The sequence below is a fragment of the Pieris napi genome, chromosome 7 (genome assembly GCF_905475465.1).
Source record: "Pieris napi chromosome 7, ilPieNapi1.2, whole genome shotgun sequence".
In the NCBI taxonomy this organism is placed as follows: domain Eukaryota; kingdom Metazoa; phylum Arthropoda; class Insecta; order Lepidoptera; family Pieridae; genus Pieris; species Pieris napi.
Genome location: NC_062240.1, coordinates 13,113,232 through 13,139,858, shown reverse-complemented (window position 1 = coordinate 13,139,858; position 26,627 = coordinate 13,113,232). Strand labels below are relative to the sequence as shown.

Here is a 26,627-nt window from a genome sequence, read left to right as displayed (position 1 = left end):
TTGCTGAAAGATACTGTCTCAAATTAATAGCATCAAACAACACTCAAGTAATAAACAAAATTGTACCTTATATAGATAGATCCCCAAGAACACCGTTAACAACAGCACAAGGTCTAATATGTGGTAATTCTCCAACAATGTCCGATATATTTCTGGAAATAGACAATAGTTTTTCTAAAGTTAGAAAACAGTGTCCATGGCCATGTTACTCTTTCTCTTATCAGTGTATTTCACATCCAATTAATGTAGTCCAACAGACAATAAACAATAATTCAGAAATGCTTCAATTTTTGGAGGAAAATACAATGTACTATGTTATCTACACTGATGGGAGCAAAGCAAGTGATTATGTACATGCTGCTCTGTATGATCCACAAGCAAAATTTTCTTCAAGTTTTATTCTGCATGAACCCTGCTCTATATTTACGGCAGAGGCATATGCAGTGTATCAGGCATTAATGCGTATTCGCGAAATCAATAATATTAAATATTTTTTAATAATTTCTGATTCCTTGAGTTTGATAACAGCTTTAACTACCCTTACAGTTAAATTCAAGTCTAATTATATCCTTTACTTCATTAAACAAATAATTCAACAATATCACAATAACAATATTCAAATTTTCTTTCTATGGGTACCTTCCCACAAAGGTATCTCTGGCAATGAAATGGCTGATAAAACTGCATATGAAGGAGTTAATGCTGTTGACGTTAGAAATACAATGAATGTTCCTATGTCCGATTACTTGCAATGTATTGACCAGAATATTCAAAATTTGTGGTTAGAAATGTGGAAGAAAGATCAAGATACGAAAGGAAAATGGTATGGAAGCATACAAGTAGACTTACCTGCAAGACCTTGGTATCATCGTATGCAAGATGCTCCTCGAGACTTTATTACTATCATAAATAGACTGCGTTTTGGTCATAATACTGCACCGTCACACCTTGCTCGACTCGGCATTATTGCGAATAAAACATGTTCACATTGTAATTCAAGTGATGGAACTGTGGAACACATTATCTTCGATTGTCAAAAATTTTTGATCGACAGACTAGTGTTGGCCAGTGAACTTAGTGATGTTGAAAATAAGTGTGATTTATTGTCCCGCCCGCCGCCTTTAAAAGAATTGTTACAAGACGAACTTACTTATAAGCACATCTACAATTACATAAAAAATACAATAAAAACAATTTAATGGAATGTGCTCATAGGCGTAACATTACGTCTATGAAAATTAAGAGTTGACCTAAAGGTTGTACATGCCAGGTCATAAAATCCCAAAAAAAAAAAAAAAAAAGGAGTGTCAGTTTGGGGCAAAGAGAGAAATTGGAATCTTTAAATTGAAATGAAAGTTAGAGCTCGTAGCTGTTGTAGTTGATAAGAATAGTGTTGATCGTAGCAGTAATTGTTGTTAATAATAATGAAGTCGATAAGAGTTATTTCAAATAATAAATAAAATATCTGAAATTCTAGTTAGCTAAGCTATTTTTATAACCTAAGTTTAGTCATCGAGTTTATAGGTTTGGTAAATGAAGAGGTGACAAACGCTACTATACATTTGCTAATTTATTTTCAATGCTACAATTACAATTAGGTACTTAATGTATCAAACTGTGATTAATTATTGAAGTGATAATAATATGATCAGCGTTTGCATTAGGTAAGTTTTTTATTTTACAGTTTTCTAAGTACACGCCCCTAATGTAAAATAATTACTTTCTTTAAAAACTCCTTAGAAAAATTTAAGACCAACCAACTCGATGTGTAGTAAAAGATTTTTACTTCTATTTTTGTGGCGCGAAATTAGGAACTTTATTTGTAAATATAAAGGTAAAGGCTACTCTCGAAATAATTAATCTTTCTACTAATCTAGTTACTTCTCTTTATAATTATATCAAAAACTCGTCATCAATAATTTCCAAGTATCTACTTATTTATTTATGATAAGATTGTGTAGTGTGACAAAGTAATATAAATCGTAAATTTACTGATATATTCTATTTTGAATATGCATTTTTACATAAGTAGAAGCGAGATTGTTCTCTACATTTGATATTTTTTTAGTTAGTGCCCTAGAGGACACAAAAATAATAACCTACTTCCTTACTCATCGCCTGATAAATAAATTAAGTGTATGTCTCAGATATCTACGCTATATGAACAGACTAATGCTTAGTGTCTGATGTTGCTACATTACAACAATAACATAGCACCTGAAATGATTAATCATCTCAACTTTAACATATGATCTCTATTTAATTTAAACAAGAATCAATGTTGCATAAATTTGTATACCCTAATTACGGAGAAAGCATACTTCATAGGATTTCATATTTATCAATTATTAGAATAATATTAAACATATATATGGGTGTGAAGTAAGTTTCTTGAGGAGTAGATAATATTAAAATGTTTTTATCTTATCCTAACAATAAACACCTGACAATATTAAGTTCAAAATGATAATCTACATTTAAAATGTGAAATCTCTCAATGTATTAGTATATGTATGTTAAATATATTTTTTGCTATCACATCATTACCATTATTACTATAAAAAAACATTTTATGCATTGGTTTTTATTGAAGCTTTTACATAGTGATTTTGTATTATGTTAATTATGATTATAATATTTATTTATTACCAAGTAATAAAATTGTTGCAGAAATAAATCTGTGCCTTGGCCTAAATTTGTAATACATACAAATCAAACCTAATTTGTGTAGCGTACAATTTTGTGAAGAAATTTTGATTCAATATTAAAAGTAAGTTCTTCAAAATTTTCATATTCTTAAGCAATTAAACAAATTAATAAAACATTCAAAGTAGTTGGTCAGACTTAGGAAGCATAACAATACCAGTTTACATTTATTTTCTTATTTATTAATTTTTATTATCTTTAGCAACAATTATTAATGAATACAATATACCTAACAGTTATAACTTATGGTTTTTTTCTATGCTTTTCTACTGAATACAAGTACTAACTTATACTTTAGAAAAAATATAAGTTTTTCTATTCAATAAAGCAATGCTATGCACATTATGCAAAATTCATTCTAATTTATTATTAATGGTAGATATTTTTGTTTTCTGTAGTTTATATATAATGTCTGTTCTGACCACGCGCAGGTGCCTATCCCTTATGCGCGCGTGTTAATCTTAAGTCTTACGAATAAAGAAGTTGTGATTTATATAAACCCAATATGAATTAATAAGTGATGTGATAATAGTGGTAGGAACCTAGGGGTAGAAACACCAAATAACAATGGGTACAAATAAATGTGAATTAATATTTGATTACAACAAATAGAATTTTCTTAGACATCACTAAAAGTTAAACGTTCAAGTGAAGTGCCGCAAAAAAAGCAAGAGCCTCGGAAACAGCAGTGAGTCTTACCTTAATATTGTATTTGATTTTGTTCTAAAGACTATTACGTTTTATTTACAAGAACTCGTACGTAATAAAATAATAATTTCCATACACAAAATAATCGTCGTACATGCAACTTAAAGTAGATCGACTCATTGGTTATGATAGGTAACAAATATTGGACAATGCACAAAATTCTTTGATGTCGCCGACAGCTCTAGTTCATAGAGCGCTTTACACAGGAATTTAAGATACAAACTCAAACTCAAAATATCTTTATTCAAGTGGGTAACCAAGTACACTTATGAATTGTCAAGTTAAATTAATTGTAAATTTACATTTACTACCAGTTCGCAAGTCAAGGGCGTAGAGAGGGTAAGAAGAACTGGCAAGAAACTTTCCGCCACTCTTTTAATCGCCAAGTATTGTCATACAAATTCTTTGAACTGGAGCAAATCAATCCCAAGGATTAGGATCATTTAAGTATTTCTCAAATTTATAAAACGCTTTATTGATTAATTTCCGTTTAACGAGGGCTTTGAATTTATTTAGTGATAATATCTACTCTAATTTCGCTTGGGAGTTTGTTGTAAAAACGAAAACAATTTCCATATAAGGAGTGGTTTATCTTTTGGAGCCTGGTTTTTACATTAAGTTTAATAACGTGAGTTAAACGTAATTTAATGAAACGTGAACCTATTGAATTTATTACAAAGATACATTTATCATAGGCTACACGGCACACATGAGGTATAGGTAGTTGAGATTAATTAAAAAGTAAACAATCGTAACCTAATTTGTTATGATTTGGACACAAGTGAACTTAGTGATAATATTTACATCCCGGTTGTAGGTATTCTTTTAATCCTACCGAACTAGCTCTCCAATGCGCGGCACTGCCGTTTTTCACCAATTTCTAGTATGAATGAATTTGCAAGGGTGTTAAATTTATTGACTCATTTTACCTCAATTTATTTTGCAAAAATGTGTTTCTTACTTATTTACATTTTCCTTGAACTTTTACGTCAATATGCATATTGGCACCGATATCCTTTAAATAGAAAAAAAATGCCATAACGTAAAAAACACTGTATAAATCATTCAATTTTCCTCAAATTACAAAGTTCATATGTTTTTTTTATAAAAAATAACAACTTACAACAAATTACACAGACTACTTTATATTCACTATTTAATATATTTTACATACAATTTTATAATTGACCTTATGTACAAGTACATAGTAATTAACCTCAGTTTAGCCGTAGCATAAGTTGTAAATACCTATTATATTTATCTATTATGATTAATTAGCTTTTTACTGTAATTATTTTGCTTTAATCACATTTTTTTAGAATATTTAGAGTTTTTTTTTCACAGTAGTTGAACTATAATGTTAAAAGCTCTAAAAATTAAACATTGAAGAAATATGTTATTTTTCATTCAATGAATTGCAAAATATAGCATACATGTCCAGAGTAATAAATAAATCTTATATCGTGTTACGTTAAGACTGGTTAGCTTCGTGGGTTCCAAGTTATTGACCAGCTCTCGAAGCCTAAGTAATCTGCCTCAAATCTCAATTTTGCTATCGTGTCCTCAATTGTGTGCTTACTCAAAAGCTCCGAAACACTCGACGCGTCTGAAGTCTTCAATTGCTCTTATAAATCTGAAAGAAACCAGGTTAACAACGCCTCACTATTAAAGGACGCTATTTATTCGATCGCTTATTAAAAAAGTTTGAACCTTATTTCAAGTAGTTTATTCGTTTAATTTAATTGTATATATTTTTAATATTAACTATAAGTTCTCATAATAATAATCATAGATATCTTCGTCCTGCATTCAAACCACACAGACAGATGAAAAGCCGTTTTAAAATACCTAACGATTTTTATTGATTCTTAATAGTATATTTATGATCGATGGAATTCGTTGCGTTCTGAACGGTGGAAAGCGTCTTTGTTTGATGTAAATTATGTGAACCCACAGGCACATACAGTTTTAAACCAGAGCGTGACCAACTATTTTATTGTAATTAGCATTGAATCGTGGTTGTTTTTGCAATTCATACATCCACAAAGTACGTACGTGTCTTGGCCGGGTGTGACGTGTGTTTAAAAAAATATATTTGTACTTAAATACGTGTTTCATAAAATAACATCCATCACATCGAAATTATACTATTTTGGTCTGCTTGCTAATAATAGTAAAACTATTATTTCCATATAACGACAACTCTATAACGTCAGAACATGCGTAGTTCCTTCATTGTGACTATATAGTTTCTGTAATTATTTTGCCTACATTCTGGTCAAGACAATGCCCGGATATTATTTATATATACATATATATATATATATATATATAAGTTGATTACAATAACTTATATATAGAAATAATATCCCAATTTATAAATATTTACTGACTACATAAATTAATCCTATGTTATTATTGTATGATTATTTACTTTTTGTTATAAAATTGTCTACTCTAAAAATATAATTACACATCCCTCATTTTGTTTTGGAAATTTTAATCTAGAACTAGCATCATGTTTAAACTTTTATTGTTTGTTTTGTTTTAATTTGAAGTTATTATAATATATTCTAACATCCTTCTGTCCTACACTAACTTGGGCATAATATTTACTTCGTATTGACGCAAATGTAAACTGGCAAATAAATCTCTTTACTTAGCATTTGTACTTAACATAATAATTTAAATTTGCCGATATTTATCTTGTCCATCAATTCTTAAACTTCTTAGTTAACTGCTTTTTGATATATATGTATATATGTGATAAAGAGGCAATTATTCGTAAAATTAAGGTACTGAAGTATTATTTTTTTAATTCGACAATCAATAAAATATGACCGCTGCTTATTTCCCTTAATTTAAATGATTAGATAAATATATCGCGCTTTCTCATAAATTATAGTGAACAATTGCAATAAAAATAAACAAGTATTATTTTCCATATGCAAACTTGACTAATTATGTTTTTTATTCTATTCCAGATATCATATTTAATCTTCTCACCTGTGATACCAATCAGTTGGTGAGTTACCTTAACAATTAATTTATATATTGCCACACTTAGAAATGTCTAAAAATAATGTCGAGCACTTGTTCTCATCTTCCATTGGGTTCTTGACCTGCCATCCCAGTATTTAATTATTATTTATAATGTTATGTTTATAATTTATTTGCTTATAAGCATATAAGGACCCAAGTGTACACTGTCAATGTTTACACTTGGGCCCCAAAGAATTGTCCGCTGTTTGTTTTTGTAATGTATTTGCGGGTTGTACGTTTTTTGTTCTAAATTATATGTGAGCGTGTAGAATATCCAATCTTTCGAAAACCACAAAAAGTTCTTTAATGTGTTTCGGGATATTTTAAAAAGCTATTTGACGATATTTAAAAAAACATTTGTTATTCTTAAATTACACATTTATTATAGACATTATTAGTTACAAGCACACTAACGTCATTGTCAATTTGACTAGTCTATGGACGTTTTGTGTCTCGTGAGTTACGTATAAAAATAAAATAAAATATTATGGATATTTTTCATAAATTTATGATTCTTTCAAGTTTCATAACGCTTGCTAAGCAATGTTTTATTCAGATTCAACAACACATATTGCATAGTGTCAAATAGACTATTAAAATATTCGAGGCACCTGCTATGGTGTAGTAATAGCTTAGACGAGTAACGTTGACGATGTATGGTTTATGAAGCCGTGTGCGCAGTAGGCCTCGTAGTGGCGGTGTGTTGAAGAATTCGAAGGTTCCTAGGCCGTCGGTATTGCAACAGTGACGTCCGATGACGCAGACCAAGCGCCGTGAGCTGCTAGCGGGCTGTGGTCTCAATCACTGCTTGCTGAGCCGTCGCTCAACGTTAACCTGCGCTCGCGCAACCGTTGCGAAGCGATACGGGAAAGTCGAATAATTCGAATTTTTATTTGTATTCAATCGGTGATCTCGCGCCATAATAGAGACGGGTGAATCGAGTCCTTAACTACGTGTGTCTATTGCGGATAATTTGTAAGTAATAACTGTTGATTTTACGGTACTTAGTGGATTACTTCTACCGGCTTCATGAAAATGTAAATTTGAGATTTAAAATAATTTTAATTATTTATTTTATTCAAAACGTCTTATTGTTAGTACAAACTTTGTAACACGATGTATTAAAAAACAACATGCATAGAATAGTTTAGACTAGCCATCCATTTAAGAAGTTTCTCGTAGATATTGTGAATGAAATAAACTGTTGATATACATATGCATATTGCGTTTGTCGAACACATTTATTAGTCTACCACGGCTATTATATTACTTCGTGGTTAGTAATGGTGTATTATGTAAAATATGATTCACGAAAACTAGGTGGAATTCTAATACATCTACGAAGCCTGTCCTTTGAATTAATCTAACGTAACTCCTTATTAGAAAAAAAATTCACGAAACATACAGAAATCTGAGGCCAAAACCAAGGACGTCGCTTTACAGAAATAATAGTTTTATGGGTGATAATTAATACCGGTTATTACAGCGATAGGTAAAAAGCTCTAATCTTAATATTATTAGCTATTTTAATAGTTAATAAAGTAGCGATTACTGCAATCATTCCGTTTGTAAATACCATGTTCTTGCACTTATTTCGTCACGCACTCAGTCTTTCCAATTCCGATAATTATTAGGTAAATTTGTCGAATCACGGCTCCAACTTAAAACAGCTCCAAATTGTTTTCTACATATTTATGTGGTGGCGCATGCTCTTTAATCCCATATAAATTAACTAAAACATCATCATCATCATGATTTGTGAAATTAATGAAAGAAGGTACAAATTATTGGCTTTATCCTAACCTGGAATATGGTGTAATGTTTGCAACTCCTTACAAACGTTGTTTAAAACAAATACTTGGCGATTAAATAGAGGGGCGGAGAGTTTATTGCCAGTTCTTCTCTTCCGTTCTACGCCCTAGATTTGAGAACTGGCAGTAAATGTAAAATTAGAAGCATTTAATGTATATTTCTTTTTTGACGTTCATAAGTGTACATTGTACCTATATGAATAAATGATTTTTGACTTTTTTTTCTATCATTCTTTACGACTTGTAAGCCAAGTAATATAAGGGAGGCTTTGGAGCCCTTAAAATCTTTATAAACTAATAATATTACATACATGATGTGAATGATATTGTCTAAATTCCCATGCGTCCCAGTGAATAACATTGGGTAATATTACTTGGGTTACTACATACAAGTCGAAAAGAATGATAGAAAAAAAAATTGGAGCTGTTTTAGGGTGGAGCCGTGATTCGACAAATTTACCAATTATTATGTTAATGTCGTGGTTATTAGTGTATATTTTTACTAACTCGTAAACCTTGGGATTGTAGAATTTTGTATAAGTGTTAAGATCGTCCTCTACTTCCTTAAAAGAACAAGGAACGAGTTTTGTTTCCTGCAATAATCACTTCCGTGACTTTTAATTTTAAGCTTTCTTAACGAAAAGTTGTTATTATTGAAACTCCGGTGATCTTGAAATAATGAAATAATTATAAGTTTACAAGTCAGTTACCTTATAACTGAAGGAGAATTAGACACATTGATTGTTTACTTCAATATCTTCCTTATTATATGCAATGATTAATGAATGACTGTACATATAGATTTAATAGCGTTGTTGATTACTTTATCGAATCCAAGATAGGTTGTTGGTATCTGAGGACTTGCTCAGTAGGTGATTTCAACTAAAGGCGACTTAGTTCATAGTGTTTACAAAATTCATCATTTGCAGTAATCAATAGTTTAAGTTATAACATCTCGAAATCGAGCTGTTTTTAGTGTGTTCGTAACAAATCCATGCACTTTACAAGTACATATATTTCTATGAATATAATCATGAAGTTCTTTCAGAAACGTGAATCTTATCTGGAAAATAATATTGTATAAGTGTTGCTTGAATGATTTAATATAAATTTAATAATTACTATAAATACTTTTAAATTTATGACACGTCACAGAATGTCCTCCACTATCTCCATTGTTAGCTTGAAAGGAGTACGCAACGTAAAAGGCGTGAAGTGTTCGTAACTTATGGGAAGAGGGCTCCGACAATGCATTATGTTAAAGTGTGCAAATGCAATTATATTCTATTTTTAATAAAAAATTCTCTTTGTTCATTTCTTATGCTTTCTTCCATATAATAGGCGTAAATAAACCAGGTCGCGTGGTGCGCCAGTTGTTAGGTACTTTCGATTAAAAAAGTTTTTTAAACTTTAATTGCGGCCAACCTAATACGAAAAATGAGCGAAACTTACGTAAGATGTTTGACAAAGGTTTTGCAAAGCTACATGGGGCATCAATGCCACCCATGCCGGTATGATGTTAGGCAAGTTTATTGCCTCATTTGTAATGTATCAATAAAACCGCTCCAGTTTCTCATCGCTGTTAGACTCGGCTTCTATGTGATATGATTTTGTTTTATTCGCCATGTTTGAGATTAGCATTTCATTAGCAGGTCCAAATATAATAAAACACAAACACCATAAGTATGTGCTATGTTTTGCTGTTACAATTGCGTTGCATGTAAAATTTGTATGTTACACGAGGCTAATAATCCTCATATTTTTATTAATATAATAAATATATATGCCAATTAACTAAGGGGTAATCGAAGACCAACGCTAATGTATTCAATGGAATATTTCCATTATGTTTTAACCGGTTTTCGTAAAATCGATAAAAAACCCTGTTTTCTCAAGTAAACCAAACAAAAACGTCAACGCAACGTTTGGAACAACTAATTACAATAATAAATAATTTGTGTAAACCAAATATTATTTCGTTGTTTATTCTAATGGTCTAATAACAATATTAACTTTGGTTTTAAATAACCGATGAACTCCATTAAATAAAAAAATAAAAAGTGCGTGCGTACAAAATACACATGTCAGAAGTGAAACTTCTTTGTTAATTAATTATTGAGTAATTAAGCTGCCCAAATACCATAATTTAATTTTGCCAGTCCTTCTATATTAATGAATGATACTAAGGGTCTGTTTCACAATGTATGGATAAAGTACCAAATAGCTATGCAACACATAAATTATTTGGAAGATAAATTGTGCTATTTGAACTTATGATGGACTTTATGTGACAAATAGCGCTATCTGACAGTCGTGAAACGCAACAATTGTGGTTATCCTACCAATAAGTAATAAATAGCTAATTTGGAACTTATGTAGAACTTATCCGTACATTGTGAAACAGACCCTAAGGCTAATTAAAAACAAGAAAAAAAATTATTTGTTGTTATGTATATAGAAATACCAACATAAATATGGTAAAAATTACCACATAATATAACAAATTCATTATTATAATAATTGATAACTTATGTCCACATTTTCTAAAATAGCCAACAGGGTCTTAGCAAAAAAAGGCTTGGTTCTGTGTCCTTATAAAAATACAAAACCAACAAAAATATGGTAATTTAGTTACTTAATAAAATAATAATGATATTGAAATGTATTAAAAACAACCTTCGGTGTTCAAGTCCCAATCGCTCTCTCCCTATTCTTCGACAAAAACGCTGCACATCTTCGTGACGTTTCGTAAAAATTTTACCCTCATGCGCCTTAAGAAATTTCAATTCAATAAAATATAACATATCTGACGACAATCGTGTGATCTAATTTTTAAATTCGATTTAATTGATTCATATTCTGATCAAGACAAGTACGATTAGATTATGTACTTACGGAGTGTTAAGAATAATAGATTTAAATAAAAAATATAAATAAATCAGAGGCGTTACAACCTCTTTAGGTCTGGGCCTCAGATTTCTAAATGTGTTTCATGATTATTTTTCAATCTAATTGTATCAAGTAGTGATCACCCTCCTGTGCCTGACACACGTCGTCTACCTTTTGCCTCTAAGACATGTCGGTTTCCCCACGACGTTATTCTTCACCGTTGCGAATCTTAAATGCGCACATTGAAAGAAAGTTCATTGGTGAGCCAAGTTGATTCAAGCCGGATCGAACATACGACCTCAGGGATGAGAGTCGCACGCTGAAGCCACTAGGCTAACAGTGCTCACCGTTTTAAAAACAATTTAATATTCTTTGAATTAACGAATATAAAATCTGGGTCATATAATTAATATCAAAATATAGGCACTATTTTCTTAACAGAATATGATAAACATAGATTAGATTAACGTTGATCATTATTTTATCAGTTTGATGAAGCACTGACGTAACGACTCGATTAATCAGTATGACATATCGGCCATTGAACAGATATTGTGTTAGGTCTCTAGTATAGTTTAGTATCTTTGATTTTATATATATATATATATATATATATAAGACGCCTTTCGCTCAACGCGACGCTCAGCATCCCTGCGTAAATCAAGAAGATCTTTAATAGAGCTTGTTCAATTTCTCGGTTTTGACCATAGAAAGTTGTATGGTGCTGCGAAAAAATGGAATTCACGCTAATTGCGAAATAGTTTTTTTTTATTAATAATGAAATGCTTAATGCTCTAGTTAGTATTCACTTTCAGTAACGAAGTGAAATTGTGTTCGCAGAATACCTAAACGCCGTTTCGTACTCGCACGTAATACGTGTAACGCAATGTTTGAGAACGTTCCACGGGATGAATGTCGCGTAGTGGGGTAGAGGCGCAGCCTGGCGGGGCTCTGTGCCACTGGGTCACCGGTTCCGCGGGGCGAGCCACCCGTTTAGCGCAACGTACTTACGTAAAGCGTGCGGCTTGCGCACTAGTACGGCGCGGCCATGCGCCGGCGCAGCGTCAGTGAAAGTTAGCCACGGCTGATACGAGACGGACCACTGTCACCTGTTTCCTTTCGAACACTGACGTTTTTGAGAAAAATGCCGTGATCGCGCTTACACAATCAATGATTCGGTTGCATCACGGCTGACCAACTGACCGAGTCCCCGCTTAACACCATTGCCGTGAGGATAACACCGTATAGTTGAAACGAAAGCCAAAATGCGTTATGCAAACATGATCGCTCTAAACATTCAATTCAATTTTCAAGTGTAAGTGGAACCAACTTTCGCTCACTCAGTCAAGGTCGTGCATAATAGCTGGTTGCGTAAGAGACGCCGTTGAGTGATCCCGTCATTGTTGTTTGTGTCAGCTGTGCCATCTCGATGGCAGCTGATCATTCCAGTTAGGCGTGGTACTTGTAAATTAATTAAAATTTTAAAGAGGTCATGAACTGAGGTGTATGACCGACGATATTAACCGATAAGTGTCGCGTGTTGAATGTACTTTGAGAATATAACTACGGCGAATAACTAATTAACAATAGGTTACTTAGGATCACCGTAAGGTGTTCTGATTCCATGTAATTAAGAAATGCGATAGCAGTTCATGGAACGTGACAATAGCACGAAATTAGTGCGACTCTAGACGTGCTCAAATCTCCAATAACAGCGTCGTTCATTTCAAAGCAGTAAGTGATATCGACATCTGTTATTTACGATCTCATACCACGTGTACAGCATATAATTTTGTTAAATTAGTGGTTACATAACATTGAAGATAAAGTATTATGGTTTAGGTTAATTTGCGTTTTTGAATCGCCCCTTTTGTCACATCGCGAAAATGTCGTAACGGCCGGATATTCTCTTAATCGCTCATTATGTATGCGAAATCTGCAAACAGCTAGTTTTAAGGACGGTGCTGTAATGTGCTTCCGCCATAGCGCACTCCACACGGCCACTAGAGTAAGGAGTATAAAGAATATTGTGTCAACAAAACTGTTCGGTAAATATTTGATTTTAAATAACACATTTTCATAAACCACGTCCGCGTACTGTTTATTTATTTTCCTGCACATTGTACCTAGTAATATTTGTTATGGCATCATAGCCCGGAATACATAATTATGTTATCGTATAACCACCTTCATGGTGGATCGGCAATAGATTTGCGCTTGCATACGGTTTTGAATAATTGTGGTCTCGTACGCGTGACCTACTTTACTAAGTAGGTCATTTGCTTTTTGATCTGTGTTCGTAAGTACAAAAAGATGAATTGAATTAGCCAATCCCAATGAAAAGGAAGAAAAGCTGTGGCATACAGTAACGTGTAATAGGCTGACGCAAAATCCCCAAGTGGCCTCAAATAAATTTGGAGTCACGAAAATTCGCCATTCCGCACCCCGAGTTGCCTTTTTATTACGTAGTTCGTCGGTTACTGTCATAAATACTCAAATATGTTTTCATTGTTTCAGATTAAGTTGCTAGTTACCTATTCCTAAGATGGAGAGTTTAAGTGAGTGGTACAGGGACCTCATGGATAGCAGAGGTGGTGAGTAATCTCAAATTTTAATACATTAAGATATACATTCCTGAACAATACGTCACAGGAGCACTTGCATATACTGTTTTAATGCGTAGCCCTTTATTATAACAGTTAAAAAGAGAAAAGGCTAAATTTTCTATCTGTTGAGCTTACTTTGAAAGAGTTAGGCTGCAAGATGTGTGTCCCCTGAAGACTCCGCGGATATTTCCTTCACTTAAATTACAGTTAAGTTACATTGAAATATACTTTATAACGCAAGACGATAAAAACTTAATAATTATTAATTGCGGAAATAAATATACCTAATTAATATTTCTATAGCTAAATTAATCCAATCGGTTTTTTAGAATTAAAATATGTTTTTGTAGTAATCTATGCTATAATTCATGAGTTTGTTTCCCTAATTCAAGAAAGACTACTTAGTATAGATAAGCGGAATTAACTTATTCAAATATAACTAATTTGTAAGCGATATATTTTGCTCTTAGTAAATCTAACATGACCTTTAATAAAAAACTTATTACTGAAATTATTTTTGTAACCATTTTTCGTAAGCATGTCAAGCACGAAATGATTTTTGAAATGTCAATTTTGAGTTTACGCGTTTTTGCAAAATCACGACGACAAGGAAGGTTTGTCCAATAACACTTCACCGTGCTTATATTTCATGAGTATATAGAGTTATATTGTGATCATTAAAGCTATTTAAAGTTGTACTCGTCAGCGTCGTTAATGTGAAGGACTTTAATTACATGTGTAAGGAAAACCACTAAACTGATGACTGTTATTAATGAAGTGTACTATTTTAACACCCTTATCCAAGTTGACGATGGATGTAAAATTCTATTCTATTAATGACTTGAAGGTCCTATGGCCCCTCGGAGGGGCTGACACACCAGCCTAATCGGCCTTGAGCTGCTCTTTTATTCAACTTCCTTCGCCTCTGCAATAGTTTCTATTAGTGGACATGTTCATAAAAGTTTAATAGTTAGCCAATTCGAAATATATGAATTCTTGGGAAATGAGTACGTATTGTTTTTATGTATTTGAGTTTTGTGAAGACGAGTGGTTCGATATACCTTTGGTCAATAACCTTATTATAAAGGTTATTATAAATTTTCAATGCCTAAATTGTCTCAACAATTTGCTCTCATTTGCTGATTCTCACAGGGCAAAGAAAAGTTATGCTCGATGCGCTCAATACACATAAGATGGAATCTTACGTAAACTGTTACGAAGGAATCATAAGAATCATTCACCTGTTTTTGCCCCCACATCTTATACATAATCTCTATATGCGATATTTTATTGCGCAAAAGCTTATATTATTATGCTAGGTGCGACTATGTCTGTAAATATAAAATATTGCTGTATAAGCTATCCCTCTACAAAGAAATATCAAAATATTATCACCCTTATTAGAGTAGATACTACATGCAAAACACACGCTCCTTTTCCGAGACTCTGCATTAATATTTATAAAATATTGTTGTTTATTCGATAGTTATATAGTTAATTTTGTTATACCTGATGTTCACAAATAAACGGTTATGTATTAACACGAGCGTTGTAAGACCTTAAAGGCAAAGTCCGCTTGTGTTTTACGCAAATGATACACTCCGACGTTTATTTTTATTACAAAATCTGGAAAAAACGTGTTGACTGAGAAATGTGTACATTGACGTAGCTGGGTATTTAATTTCTTAAATGTCAATCGTTTTTGTTACATTCTCTTAATCGAGGAAAAAAACTTAAAAGTTTCCATTTATTTGCTATTATTTTTTGCATATTAATTATTATTATTGTTTTAACTTACCAGCCGAAGCTACATTCACTGATTATGAGAGAAAATATAAGCAACTCAGTAAATCTAAGTTTACTTATGAAGTTAGTTACGTATACTCTGATTTTTAATTCCGTAGAATTCTGACAGCTATAATTTTTTGACGTGTCAGAGATTACAAACCTTTTTGGCCGTGCACGTTTTTCAATTTCAATACGAGTCTGGACATCTGTCTCTTCACACATTTCATTTGTTTGTGAATGTATCCATTTTATTAAGTGCTCAACATTAAAAGTGGTTTTACGGCGACTGATAATTACGACCCGTTTCATCACAAACAGTAAAAATCGCACAAGTAAAGATTCTGAAGAAAGAGAACCTGGAATTAGGCAGTGATGCCAGCTAATTAATAAAATAAAGTAATTAAAGTTAATTCGATATATTGTTCGTGATATTAAATATTTGTTATTTTTGTGCTAGGTCACTTTAGTGAGTAAATATTAAGATTTACCTTTTTGTAGGTAAAACATGAAAAATACGTAGCATTTAATTGATTGACCTCAAATGGGTAAAAATGGTCCCTTTTCGGTGGTTCCCTTTCTACGGAATGAAAAATCAGAGTACAGATCAATCTATTTTGACAGATCCCCGTGTGAAGGACTGGGCCATGATGTCTTCCCCGCTACCAACGTTGGCCGCCTGCCTGTGCTACGCGTTTTGCGCCAAGAAGCTTGGGCCAGCCCTGATGTCCAGCCGCAAACCATTCGATTTGAGAAATACCCTGGTCATATACAACTTTGTTCAGACCGTGTTCAGTGCTTGGATATTTTATGAGGTAAGTAAATTGTAAGAGCAGTAGTAGTCCCTGAGGTCGTAGGTTCGATCCCCGGCTGTGTACTAATGGATTTTTTGTCTATGTATTTAACATTCGCTCGAACGGTGAACAAAATCATCGGCTTGCCTTAGACCCAAAAAGTCGACGGCGTGTGTCAGACACAAGCGGCTAATCACCTACTTGCCTATTAGATTGACTACCAATGATCACGAAACAGATGCAGAAGTCTGAGGCCTAGACCTAAAAAGGTTGTAGCGCCACTGGTTTAGTTTTTATTTATTTAAGTAAATTGTAAATATATTTAGAACGTAGAGTTTTAATTAATTTATGACAGTTAAGTTACAAGGAACAATAAATATTTAATTAAAGAAATATTGATAAATAACGGAAAATTTTGTTCCGTAAAAACTTGTCTCAAAATGTCAGTTGTATTAAAGAATTGAAAAAGTTCCATTTAGCCGAACGCTATTAACAAAATATATCTGCTGTCTCAGTAACAACTTTAACTAGTAATTTTAAATATGAAAAATGACTGAATATATTAAAAAACGTGGGATATTTTTTTATAATTTTTGGTACATGTTTTATTATAATTGCAATGTAATGAACATTGTAATTTTTAATTAAACAAAAAGTTCGACTCATTATTTATTTGCGTTCTATGTCCTTGACTACCATTTTATTAGCAATAAATATATTTTTGCGGGATTAAGCGGCTTCGGGTTATCTTGATATTTCTTATCCATTTGAGTTGGTTTAAATGTACACACTTAAAGAAATAAGTAAATTTTATTATGTTCAAAATGCGACCTTATGGCACGTAATTGTGAATTTAAATTTCAAATTCAAATACAAAATCATTTATTCATTTAGGTTACTTATGAACGTCAATAAGAAATACATAATATTAAATTCTTCTAATTTAACATTTACTGCCAGCTATCAAATCAAGGGCGTAGAACGGCCTAGAAGAACTGGCAATAAACTCTCCTCCACTCTTTTGAATCGCCAAGTTTTTTTGTTTTACGCAATGTCTGTAAGGAGCTGCCAGCAACCATTTCACCATGTTCCACATGACATCTTAAGTAATGAATAGTTAAATTAAAAAAAAAATCAAAGATTTGTCCTCTATCAGCAGTAGGCATGGTAAAATAGGAGCACGCACTTACATTCTCGTGGAAACAAAACGCAAATACATAGTCGAAATAACTAACATCACCGCATACACGAATTCAAGTCCGACCAGTCACCACAAGTAGCACCCATTCACGACTATGACGCATGGCCAGCCATCAGCCCCCTCGACATATTTTAGGGAGAGAGACAACCCGACGCATGGACGCCGCCACAACCACAACATTTAAGCGAGCATGACGATCCTTGAATAGTGAACTTGGCTACATTTGGCTGCTTTCGGTGCTTAGGATGAGTTAAAAGATACGTAGTAAAGTCCCCATATAAAATATATCTATGAACCATCTCAATCACGTAAGCTTTCTAAATACCGCATCATATGCATCAGTGCATTCGATTAGCGTCTGAGATGCAGTTGAAATTTTCATAGTAAACGGTGTCAAAATGTTTGTTACAGTACATGGCGAGCGGTTGGTGGGGCGATTACAACTTCCGGTGTCAGCTTGTTGACTATTCCCGAAGCCCAAAGGCGATGAGGGTAAGCAAGAAGGTTTTAGGTCACTAAGGATCGTATTATAAAATACCTACATTTAATTAGACAGTGAAAAGTTAAGACACTTTTTCCTTTGAAAACGAAGAGTTATTTTTCATCGTATATAAGCTAGTTTCTACATTATTAAATTTTAAGTTTTTCTTAATACAATAATGGCTCAAGTATCCATTGTATTATGCTCACATACTTATAAAACAATGTCTTTATAAAATGTTTTTATTAAAGTCACACGGTTAAGTTATGACACAATATTATAAGCCGAAATTTTTGTATAATATTATGAATTAATGTTAAAAAAAATTAAGTAAGACCTTCAGACACGACACGTTTTTTCAACTGATATTAAAAACAGCGTGTATATCGTTATCCTCGTAATAACTTTTTTACAATTAATTCATTAATTAATTAAATTTTTTATTCTAAGGTAATTATACTTTAGTAAAAGAAATCAGGATATCATATCTACGATATATAAAGTGTTTTTTTTTATCCTGGTCGATAAATTGACTTAAATTAGTTCCGTCCGTAATGAGTGAAAGAACAACCTCCGCCTTCTAACAATTACCATTTCGCGCCAAACAGAACAGACCTTGTTATACTAAATTTGAAAAGCAGTCGGAAATGTAAACGACATGCTTTAAGACGAATCGCATTTCAGATGGCAAACACTTGCTGGTGGTACTACTTCAGCAAGTTCACGGAGTTCTTCGACACACTGTTCTTTGTGCTTCGCAAGAAGAACGAGCACGTGTCGACTCTGCACGTCATCCACCACGGCATCATGCCTATGTCTGTATGGTTCGGACTCAAATTTGCACCAGGTAGGTGTTTGAAGTACGATAGCTTTGTATGCCGCCCTCAAAGAATATCCAGTTCGCAGTTCCACAGTAATTGCAAGTCAATTATCGAACACTTTATTAGTATATTGATTTAATAATAATATCTGTTGTTAAGATAATCGATAAAACTTTACAATATTAAAAGGATTATTAACATTAGAATGTTAAATAATGCGTCCTGAATGAAAATCTGGCATCTCCGACCGTGTTAACAAATTATACATTTATTGTGAACGGTGGTGCAACTCATTTCTTTGCACTAGAATCGATCAAATAATCCTTTGAATCATAATACGCTTGAGCGAGTAGGTTTAGGATTACGTGTGTTTTGAGTTTAAGTATCCTTTAAGCCTCGGAAGGGATTTTGCTGCAGAAATGTAGTTGCTGCAAAGAATTTGCATTTATAAGTATTACAGTAAAAACTATTTTTTTTTTTATTATTCCTTTTTTGTTCATTCAAATATTTTCAGGAAGAAACTGCTTTTAGCAGAAATATCACCCGTTTACATTTTTGTCTATTATTTATCTTTTTCTCCCTTTTTGTGATGTAAATAGTGTTATTATTATTTTCATATTGACTTTCCGAGGTTATAATTAATTCTTATGATAAATTAAATATGTACATATAAAAACGATTGATGTAAATGAACTTGACTTTGAATTAAATTTAAAAATAAACGTTAAAATATAAATAAATAATTAAACAAATTCACCTTAAATATTAATTATTCATTTAAATAACTTAAACAACATAATCTAATCGATATTGTTTCAAATTAACTTTTAAATGCGCCGTGTAATTAATGCATGTATAATTAGATTCCATGAAATCAATGTTCCTGGCTAAAATGTTTCATGGAAATGATTGTGGGCACGTTTTTGAACATGCCTAATTCAATGTCTAAATAATCTTACGTTTTATTATTTTGCATTATCTGTACTCATATGATTTTGTTAATTAAAGAAGACCAACTACCCATAATTTGGAATTAATTGAATTCCCTTCGAACAAAGTACCCCCAGATTCGGTATCGATTGTGCTACGGCGATGCTTCTATTGACACGTTTTGTCATTAAACTTTTTAATGTTATTGTTTTGACTAACAATGACATTAAAAAACTCGGTTCAATTTGAACTTATAAAAATTCCGTGTTCGTGGCTCAGTAGTCACAAGTTTGATATATTCAATGCGTGTATTCTGAAGTTCATACGTTCGTGAAGAGGAATAAATAATTTGGAAGGAAGCCTTAAATAACCTATCTGCCTTTGCCTCAGGAGGACTTGGGAAATTTGTTTTATATATTGAATATTTGTTTAAGCCTTAGCGATTGGAAATATATGTATTATGCAATATAATTAAAATGCAGTTTTTTCTTACTATTTCTTTCATTTTCATATGATAATGGCTGGTAATTAATTTTTACTTATATCTAGCTTATTATCTTTGGTCTAGAATAAGTTAGATTGGAAGACTTAATTTATGTAGACAGAAAAAAATTTATATTTTAAAGTTTGCTTTGTTGTTTGCGTTTCTGAGCATCTGACAACTCGTTGCAGGTGGCCACAGCACCTTCTTTGCGCTGCTGAACACGTTCGTGCACATTGTGATGTACTTCTACTACATGGTGTCTGCCCTTGGACCTCGCTACCAGAAATACATCTGGTGGAAGAAGTACCTCACTGCCTTCCAAATGGTAAGCGTTTCGGAATATTTATTTCCCAATTTACTTGTACTTATCAGCCTATGAGATTATGCGGGTTATATTTTTAAATAATTGGTTTTTAATAAGATGTCACACGTAGTGCGCGACCTCCGTTCGTGTAACGTATATGTTCAACAAATATTTTAATGAGATAATAATTATGTATAAATTAATAAGCAAAAACCTGTTGAATAAATCACACTCGATTAATTAGGTTTAATATACAGCGATAAATTGTTAATCTTCACAACTATGTCTCGTAATGTGTATTCAAATGATGGTATTAAATATTATTTATACAATCGCAAATTATGCTACTTAATGCATATTTTATTATAATTGTAATTCAGTATGCGGCACATACACGAGATAAGAGAAAATTAAATGGAAATGAGTATCCAATTTTTTCCTTAAATGAAACTCCATTAAGAGGTTCAATGGCATACGAAGGCCGTCACTTGCGTTTGCGTTGCATTCGAGCAAAAGTTTCCATAAATTGTTATATAATAGTTATGGTTTAATGTTGCTAAATAAAAAGATTGGCCGGTGAGGATGCTATAAGCAGAGCATGACTGTCCCAGAAATAATGGGTAATTGGATGCTTATGGAATAAAATTATAAGGTGACATAAGATATTAATATGTATCGCTGGAATTTAGGTCGATTTCGTTTGTGAATTCACTTTTAACTCACCAAAAGGTGTTTATTACGTTAAAAATTTAAGATATTCAAACTCGCTATTGTTTTTATATTTGCAATTCGCGATGTAAAACATGTAAAACCAAACTCTTTAGTTTTTAAATAAAAACACCAATCATATTTAAAGCGAGATAAATCCTCGAGTCGAAATCCCGTCGCTGATAATATGAATCGCTTTGATATTGACAAGAAATGTTCGTTTCCAGGTGCAATTCGTGCTGATCTTCAGCCACCAGCTCCAAGTGCTCTTCCGGCCTTCGTGCCAGTACCCTCGCGTCTTCGTCTACTGGATCGCGATGCACGGCTTCCTCTTCCTCTTCCTTTTCACGGACTTCTACAAAGCGCGATACAATAAGGCCGAGAAGTCCAGACTCAACATGGGACTCTGCATGGTGAGTATTTCGCGAACACCTTTATTAGGAAAGCGCGAGTGAACGTGAGAACAATTCTTTATTCGCAGGTAAAACTAGTAAATAAATATCTTTAAAAAGTTTCTGTTAAACAGTTTGGTATTTATTTATTCTAGTATTTGCGGGAATTCTAAGAATAATTATTTAATTCTCTTCGTGTGAATAAATTTATTTTTAGATTGTCACCCCTAATACGCTAAACTTGCTAATAATATTAATGTACATATATGTAAAATGATAAAAATCGTCAAAGCAAACTCCGCAAGACCTCGATAACGAAATAATTAATTTACTCAACAGTCACGATTCGTTCGTGTAACATAACACGACCCATTTGGATTCTAGAAAGCGATTAGTGCCTGAATAATAATTGATATAAATTAAAATCGCACATCGTTGTGACATTCCTCGTGGTATTCACGGGGGTTCTCTGTCGTGTGACTTGTGTTTGCCGTTTGTTTGCGATTTTTATTTACAGTTTAAATAAAATAAAATAAAGTATTCTCTATATAAATGCGGTCTCTTCCCCTAATTGTCTAGAGGCTCCGGCCGACGCATCGTCGTGGCCGCGGAAGTCTGAAATATAAGAATAATGTGTCGCACCTCCCTAACATTAGAATAAATTGCAGACGGTGCTAGAAGACAGTTCGAAGAACGGCTACAAGCAAGAGGACTCGTCGGTTCCGAACTCGTACGCGTCGTCGGCCGCGGACGCGTTCGTTCGCCGGCGGCCGGTCACGTAGTGCGTGACTTAGTTCTAATCCGCGAGGACTTTCTACGCCCGTTCGTCGCCATTTTAACGCACTCGCATGTAATATTATCGTTTTGGACTAAAATCATTTTATTCAATTATTATTTTCTTTTCAATTTAGCAAAACCGCATCGATGACGAAACGTCTCCATAGACGGTTTTACGCCATTCCTTGCGACACCGATTACTATGTGGCTCTTTTATTACACTTTTGTGAATCTTTTCGCTCGCAACGTTCTTAAATTTTTATTATTCCACGTATTTCGTCCGACACAGTCGAAAACAATGATTTGAAACGGTCAAAAGTTTGAAATAATGCCTTATAAACGTGTTTCGCGTGTTTCGTGTGCTTCGTGAAGGTCGACGGGCATTTACGCAGATTGTTTCTGCAATTCTTTTAGGTTACTCTTTAGCTTTTTGTGTAAATATAATTTTATTGCATTTTAACTTATGTCACCGGAGAGTTCGATCCGGTGAACCTATTCACTCTTGAATAAAAATATTTATACAACTTTCGGGTATTTCAGTCGGGCTATTAGAAGTAAACGAACCGACCGAAGCGCTCGTCGCTTTTAATCCAAATTCTATAAACCTTAAGGTTCGGTTCGCTCGTTCAAAGTTTGACTTACGTATTTGTGTATCGCCGTAAGGGACTTCAGTTTTAGTTTTAAGCTAACCGTGCGCACCCGTAGCGCGTTGTAAATTAGTCGTTAACAGTTAAGGTGCTTGCAGAGAGACGTATAGCGTATTGTATAGGAATTTATTCTACGACACGGAAACGGATGTGATCGTATTTTAAGAGAGTTAAATTCGTAGATATTGATTTATGCTTCACCTCCGTAATGTTATTGTGGGTCGATTGTGATAAACTGCAGGTCGATCGAACTGGCAAAACCGTATTTTCAAATACGTATCAGTATCCGGAGCCGTGGTGTATCGAAGTTATCGAAATCCATAGACATAGAACTGTTGTATAGAAGATAGAACAAATGTAGAATTAGATGAATTACTGTTTCTGTACAATTTAATACTCGAAATTGTGAACGACTTATGTTTTCAAACAGTCGTAGAATGACGAAAAATCGCGGTTATTTTTGGCATTTGACATGTTTTCTTACGTCGCCATCTTGAATATTATGCATATATGACAAGTCATTCTGCCTTATACAGAAATATTGTTTGAATGATTTCTTTAAATTTTTCGAAAAAATCGGTTTATTAAAAAAAATGGGTTGATGGGATCCTCTTTATAAAAACATGTTTTTCAGTGGCATTACGGCCCCTGTCAGCTAAAAATTATAATATTTTTTTCTGCCATTAATTGCCAAAGTCATGATGAAGTTTGAAATAGTTTAGCCGACAATTTTTAACGTCAAATTTCGCTAGGAATCGGAGGGAAATAGTTAGTTAATCGACTGTGCTGGAAATTTCCAACGAACTCGATCAATATAGAAACAATTGAACTAATGTTTTGTATATTTTTAAAGTTTTAGGTTTTAGGGTAGTGATTTGATACGGGTGTGCACGGCAATGGTGAGCGAAGTTCGAGGGCACTGACATGGCTCGCGGCGAAACTCGTTTTAAAATGAATTCTATTCAAATTGATTAAAACTAAATCCGTGTTGAAAAACGTGTGTACATTTAAAACTTTGAATTGTTTTATTTTATTTGGCAATTATTCTCAATAACTAAATAACGAAATATGTCAGTGTCGTCGAAGCGTTACTTCGTGCCACATTCTTGTATTACCGCTTTAAGTGTTGTCGCGTGGAGGCTTGGGGATGCGCCGGCGCCGGTCACAGTGCTCAAACATTCTGCAAACTCACTATGGCAATTTATTTATTATTTTAATAAAGTATTTTCCAATTTCGTCTTTGTTATTTTTACCTTAACCATAATATAAAAACATTTCTATGAACATAATATCGCAGCAATGCCTGTCAAAGTTATTTAACTACATTACATGTCCCTTCCTAACCTAATGCGTAGATACTATACCATATCTCGAAAACAGCTGAACCTATTTTGATGAAACTTGGACTGTTCCCTAAGTTGGAATTTACCCCTTAAAAGGATATCGAGATCGCACTAAGTTTTCGAGGAACATGTGAACAAACATAGCACATAAACGAAATATAACACGTCAATAGGCCTACATAGAACATTCTGGAATATTATATTAGCCAATTCCAACTATGCCATACTTATAAGTCAAACCAACCTTTGACGTGAGTTAATAAAATGCTACCTGAACGATGAGATGAACTGCGTCATTGCTTACAAATGTATAAACAACTTCGCGGACTTTGACCCCAACTTCGATTTAGTTGTTTCAATGTCCTGTTTAATCTAGCCAAAATTTCAACATGCCTTTGTTTTTATTTAAAGTAAGTTCTTCCATCCTCTGATGATCCGCTTGAGATATATTTGGGAAGATTAGAGGGCCTGTTAGATTGTAGCCGATAATTTGACGCTAGAACCATAGGTCTAAAGAATTGGCGTTGACCTTACTAACTAAACGAAAGTTAGATTAAAAAACTATGGTTTTACTACATTAAATCCACAAACACACTGTAGTTCATTGACCTCAAAGCCTGGTGGTGAAGGTGAGCCCTCTTCTATGCCTACCAACCTAAAACAATTTCTGAATATATGAACCCTATTTTTTATTAACCCCTCGTAAATCGGAAATACTGCGGTTGTTCAATAAAAAGTGATAATGAGTATGACGCAATTATTTTTTATTAAATGTTCTTTTATCTTACGACGTAGTCACCTTTTAGGTTTATACACTTTGTATACCTTTTTTCTACAGCTTAAATTTATTTTTCAACAAAAAAAAACGTGTGTACACTGTACACGCGTTAGAAGTTCTACTTCTATGGCGTAACAAGAAAAATCTTTTTAAATTTTTTATCTTTCGCCTAATTCTACGTTTGTAGAAAAAACGGCACTAACAAAAGAAAAATGGTTTTTAATACATCGAAAGTTTTATTATATCACATTATCTAGTTAAATAAAGTTTATTTAAATATCACAAAAAAAAATTGAAGATGTATCGCATTATCACTACATATTTATTGAACACCAGCACTCAAAAAACTAAACAATAGAAGGATAAGTTTTATTACTATGTCTCGACTCCACCAGTAAACATTCACATTATTATGAATCACAGTTTTTCTTTATTGCAATAGGTCTTAACTGATTGTCAAGGAACCAATTCTAGACCTTTCGTAGAAATAAACTTATAAAATCCCTTTAAATAAGAAGCAAATGCACAAATACACTTTCACTGTGTTTTCGCTCGAATGAAAATTAATTATTTACGAACATGAAAATTCAATTAACAGCATTAGTTTTAATTAATGCTCATTCAGATTGACCGCTGGCGTGTGCAATAGAACTTACAAACAAAATATTTTTAATAATTTTGTAATAGACAGTTGTGGATTAATAATTTTAAATCGACCTACATGCTCAATGAGTGGTGATAATTATCTGAGCATCATTTGTGCTAAAATGTGCAAACCTAATTATAAAATAATCCTGGATGTCTATAAGAGTTAAGTTATTAGACGTTTAAAGAAAACACTTTTTTAACTTATAATTATAAGTTTATAATAATACATAACCGAAACAAGTTTGCTTTGTCGTGGAATTGTCTCTATTTACGGCATAACCACAGTTTAACAGAAATGTTCAATCAGTTTTTAGACCATCATACTAACACACGGTTATTATGACAATTATACGTATTATATTCACATACAAATAATCTTTTATAAAATTAAATAAACTAATCAATCGCTGTCTTTTATTTGGAAACACATTTCCTTTATAACTAATTATTAGTATCTCTGATTATAACGGAATCCTTCTCTTGTCACCATTATATAAATGTTGTGCACGAATAATTTTGAATTTTGTAAAGTGGATGCTATTAATTATAAAATCTGATAAGTAGCTAAAACGATTTTATAGTCTAAAATAACCTCTACGCACGCGTTTGAAGTTGACAATGGTGTACAAAACCTATCATAAATTCCTTAGTAAGATGTATATGTCTAAGTTAAAAATAAAATATCCTTTACCCCAGAACTATAAAGTTAGTTTAAGTTTATGTTATTATTATATGGCCGATGGCTGGCCATGCGTCATACTCGTGAACGGGT

At 32.9% G+C, this 26,627-nt stretch overlaps 1 protein-coding gene across 3 annotated transcripts; it reads left to right on the top strand.

Moving 5' to 3' along the window:
• Positions 1-1,307: 1,307 nt before the first annotated feature.
• LOC125051372 (elongation of very long chain fatty acids protein AAEL008004-like) lies at positions 1,308-24,321 on the top strand. 3 transcript variants are annotated; one of them, XM_047651633.1, is made up of 9 exons: positions 1,308-1,664; positions 6,399-6,439; positions 13,674-13,750; positions 16,172-16,362; positions 17,954-18,034; positions 18,708-18,870; positions 20,447-20,583; positions 21,498-21,683; positions 22,331-24,321. In XM_047651633.1, the coding sequence occupies exons 3-9, from the start codon at positions 13,702-13,704 to the stop codon at positions 22,442-22,444; spliced, it is 921 nt and encodes a 306-aa protein (XP_047507589.1). In that variant the 5' UTR covers positions 1,308-1,664; positions 6,399-6,439; positions 13,674-13,701; the 3' UTR covers positions 22,445-24,321. The 3 variants fall into 3 exon arrangements, with proteins under 3 accessions (XP_047507589.1, XP_047507592.1, XP_047507591.1); XM_047651636.1 differs by lacking the exon at positions 6,399-6,439; XM_047651635.1 differs by lacking the exons at positions 1,308-1,664; positions 6,399-6,439 and adding an exon at positions 7,250-7,431.
• Positions 24,322-26,627: the final 2,306 nt, after the last annotated feature.